We start from the raw sequence: 4,565 nt of genomic DNA, 5'->3' as shown, positions 1-4,565 counted from the left end.
TGGACTTGTGCCAAAATTTTAAACCATTGTTATTATTTTGGGGTGAGGGATCAGCAAATGCCATCAGAGTGACACTGGGGTACAATTATACAAAAACCCATTACACCCATCATGACTACCCATCTGATAAGGGTACATAGATCACAACCATGTGTGCACAACACAGTGACCTCATATCAAGATAAAAAAAGGAAATGACCTTGCAGGTGGGGGCCAGTTGAAATTTTCATCAGGTCAAGTAGCCCATCCTGCTCAAACAGTCCTTGAATAAGGGCCGTTCAAGGATGATGAACAAAAAAACCTATGTTTCCAGAAGTGAATTATTCAAATCCCAAAGAATTCCTCTCAACACATGGCTATGATGCTCCCCCACTACTTCTGCTCGTGATCAAAGATGCACATATCATCAGCCACCAAGGGACTTGTTCAACTGGTTAAGGTCAAACAACTGACAAGCAGAGCTGTGGTATTGAGCAGAATCTTTTATACCAAGACAAAACATGGACATGATAACACTTCCAATGATTTAAGATCAGAAGCCATGAGACTCACTACCTGGTACTAAATCAGGGCATTTATTATTATTGAAGGTGGTGAGCTGGCAGAATTATTAACATGCCAGGCAAAATACTTAGCGGCATTTCATCTGTGTTTGTGTTCTCAGTTCAAATTCTGCCGGGGTCTACTTTTCCTTTTATCCTTTCAGCACTGATAAAATAAATACCAGTTGAGCACTGGAGTTGATGTAATCAACTAGGCCCCCACCCTAACCCTCTCCATCGAGTTTCAGGCCTTGTGCCTGTAGTAGAAAAGATTATCGTTATTATTAACAATTGATTAAATCTACAAAGAAATACATCCAAAGCAGAATAAACATTGAAAAGAAGAAAACAAAGTAAAATCAGTTTGAAAATGTTGCCATAAGTCATTGATAGAAAGAAAGAAAAATAAATATACTTACGAATTTGCTTAGTTCCATATTTAAAAAAATCAAAATCGTTTTCGCTTTTGGCTTAATTGGAATTGCAGTTTGTTTGCTTAACAAAATCCAACTGGATTAAGAAATATTCTTCTCTAAGTGTATTCCTTTGTGAAAAAAAAAAAAAAAAAAAAACCCTGATGAGATTAAAATTCAACATAAAACCATCATTATCAAAGATTTAGTAAATATATCCAAAAAAATAGGGATGCATTAACTTTCTACAAATGCTTTTATCTGCAGAACACCAGATTTTATCACATCATTACAAATTTCCATTATTTCTGGAGAATTACAGGAAATGGAAAAATTGACAAGGATTGTTAAAGAATGATGATGAGTGTCGTATAATAGAATGAAAAGTGGTCCCAGGATGGGTTGGTTTGAAAAGGGTTAGGGTTAGGGTTAGGGTTGGTTTGAAAAGGGCTAACGATTAATTCAGATTAAAAAAAGGAAAAATAGGAAACAATGCATGGAAGAAAAGTTTGAAGTCTAAATTGGAGACATTCAATGAAGAATAAGGGTGATGTTTGGTAGGGATAAACCTAGATGTATTTCAATCTTATTTGACTTCTCATTGCAAAATCATTAAAACTAAAGATTGAAATTTTAATTAAATATTAAAAAAAAAATGTTTGGCTCACTTAATGTGAAGTTATTCTAAACTGTCTACAGAGTCTAACCAAACAATGGTGCTTTGAGCAAAACCTGTTCTTCAATAATCACAACGAACGCTTCAGGGCTCCTCTCATCAACAATTATATGAAATGATTTTTGTTAAATAAATTTATTTCATGGCTTTTTAAGTCAATTATCATCATCATCATCATGTTAATGTCCGCTTTTCCATGCCACATGGGTGAGACAGAGGCTTTTGAGGCAGTTTTTCTATGCTGAGATGCCCTTATCATTTACCAATGCATAACTGTATCCAGTGAAGGTGCAAACGCATGGCATCCTCCTCATTCAATGTCTGTTTTCCATGCTGGCATGGGTTGAACTGTTTGACAGGAGCTGGCAAGCCAGAGGACTTTGCCAGGTGGTTCTCTTGTCTCTTTTGGAATGGTTTCTATAGATGGATGCAACCACTTTCTAGAGTGGACTGGGTGCTTTTTATGTATCCCTGGCAACAGCATCAGTGGGGTCACCAACTAATTGCAAGACAAAGACCCCCTTAAGAGGGAAGAGAAGTAGTATTGATGGAGTGGCTTTGTACCTGTTGGGAGATTAAAGTAAGGATAAAGAATAAGTATCTTACTATAGAGGAACTACATGGCCACCCCTCAGTTGGAAAGGAGAGGAGAGAGAAAAGAGAGAGGTGGGGCAAGGGAGATAGATAGGAAGACAGACAGGCAGAAAGATGGTGATGGAGATGTGTTGGGACATGCCCACAAGGTACAGTGGAGTGGAGGGGGAGTGAATAAATGTGGGACAGGGTGAGTGAGCCAGATGCAATAGAAGGGGTTGTCATATAAAAGTGTGAAGGGAGATGGGGAAGAGGTGACTGAGCAGGCGAGAAATATAGGAGTGGCTCTGGGCAGGGATGGTGGAGGAGGTTTGGTAGATATGTGAGATTGTGAGGCAGACATAAAGAGAAAGTAGCAATTAACATCAATTCTATCCAATTAAATAATTGTTGTTGTTGGCACTCCGTCGCTTACGACGTCGAGGGTTCCAGTTGATCCGATCAACGGAACAGCCTGCTCGTGAAATTAACGTGCAAGTGGCTGAGCACTCCACAAACACGTGTACCCTTAACGTAGTTCTCGGGGATATTCAGCGTGACACGGTGTGACAAGGCTGACCCTTTGAATTACAGGCACAACAGAAACAGGAAGAGTGAGAGAAAGTTGTGGTGAAAGGGTACAGCAGGATTCGCCACCATCCCCTGCCGGAGCCTCGTGGAGCTTTAGGTGATTTCGCTCAATAAACATTCACAACGCCCGGTCTGGGAATCGAAACCGCGAGTCCACTGCCCTAACCACTGGGCCATTGCGCCTCCACCCAATTAATTAATAAACCATGACCAACACACCATACCTATCATAGACCTGCAAGAAATCTCCCTCAAATCACTCTCTGTCATCTTAAATAAAAGAAAGGACACTTTGAATAATGTAGTTCAAGCTATTTTATGCCTGAAAAATAATGGGAATACCATGGGTGGTATATCTCTGTTCAGAAACTGGTTTTATAAGGGATGGCCTGAAATTAAACTACTACTACTCTTTAGGGCCTCCGAGAGGGATGTTTTGCTGGTATATCACTCCAGAAGCCTGAAGAACCAAGGAGAGGCCCATGCCTATCTGCTAGGCACCTCCCTAAAGAAAAAAAGCAGCAGCTCAAAACTCCTTGAATTCTGAGAGGACCCTCCTCCAATTCCATTCAGATGGTGGTGGACTCCAAAAGCAATTTTGTTTTAACTTACCAATTTTTTTGTTTTTTTTGTTTTCACCCCTTTTATTTCCAACTTATGGCTTTCCAGAACCCTTTTAACAACTATCACACATTACTTCAATTAAACTACATTGCTTCAATATTCTTAACAGTATAAACCAATTTAAAACGACGAAAAAAAGGTCGACAACTAGAAGACAAAGGCGAAAGTAAAGAACACGTGCACCCAGTGGTTAAAAGTTAACTGTAGGGAGGTTTCCTCACCTGCACAATAACTTAGTGGAATTACTACTAACAATAATCTCGTTAAATATATATTTTATACTTTAAAAAAAAAACATTATTAAACATATATCTGAATCATTATTATTTGTATCTATAGAAAAAGTAATGACAGTGTCTTCAAAGAAACCCGAAATCAGCAAGATCTTCAGGTTTGATTTTCACATATTTTTGTTTCGGGTGATAACCACGTATCACAGTCAATTATGACAGCTATCATCCCGACAAGGCAAATATATTTACTGAAATGTTATTACTACAGGAAATATTTACTATGAATTTTAAAACTGATTTGTCAGTAAAATAACTTCTCTTGTCAGTAGAGCTTGTACAAAAGCAAGAACTTTAGAAACAAAATAATAAAATTTCTATCGTTGAATTTAACAAACACATAAAGGATCTAGTTCAAAATGGGGGCACCAGTTTTCATTTATGTTTTATGTAGTGTTTTTGGTACGGAAAGACTTTCAAACTTCGTATATTTATCTATTTTGTGTTATAGAACAAGTATTCAGCTGTTTATACTTACTCCTTTGGCGGTTTAAGCGGTGTAAAGCGTATTTAATCTCCATTACTTCTGACATTTTGCAGAGAGGCAACACACGTGTGTTCGTTTTCCTTCGTTTTATTTTTAATATAATTTCGTTAACATCTGCCTGAACTGTATGTGTACAACATTTGCCCTAACCCTTGCCTCAAAAACCAGTCCTTGTGCCTATAATAGAAAGGTTTATTAGCTACTGCCAATATGCTTCAGCCATTTTTTGACAAGGAAATAATAATTTTATCACCGCCAGAACCGTTTGAGAATCGTTTGTTTACATAGTCAGCACTTACTGTATTCGGCTGAATGGACGTCAGTCATTGGTTGAAATTACAGAAATACGACAACTTTAACATGAAATAA

General features: G+C 37.9%; 1 protein-coding gene across 4 annotated transcripts in view; it reads right to left on the bottom strand.

Annotated features, from left to right (window-relative positions):
• Positions 1-4,565, bottom strand: part of LOC106872871 (protection of telomeres protein 1) — a 19,002-nt gene that overhangs the window by 13,406 nt on the left and 1,031 nt on the right. For 2 of the 4 annotated variants that reach the window (XM_052976611.1, XM_052976610.1), the window contains exon 2: positions 962-1,086. In XM_052976611.1, coding sequence (XP_052832571.1) covers positions 962-979 — 18 coding nt within the window. In that variant the 5' untranslated portion in view covers positions 980-1,086. Of the gene's footprint in view, positions 1-961; positions 1,087-4,187; positions 4,531-4,565 lie in introns of those variants that run through there. The other 2 variants (XM_052976612.1, XM_052976609.1) reach the window with 2 other exon arrangements.

Source organism: Octopus bimaculoides, chromosome 25 (genome assembly GCF_001194135.2).
Source record: "Octopus bimaculoides isolate UCB-OBI-ISO-001 chromosome 25, ASM119413v2, whole genome shotgun sequence".
Classification (NCBI taxonomy): Eukaryota; Metazoa; Mollusca; class Cephalopoda; order Octopoda; family Octopodidae; genus Octopus; species Octopus bimaculoides.
The sequence above is the reverse complement of the archived record's forward strand: the minus strand, read 5'-3'. Positions and strand labels throughout refer to the sequence as shown.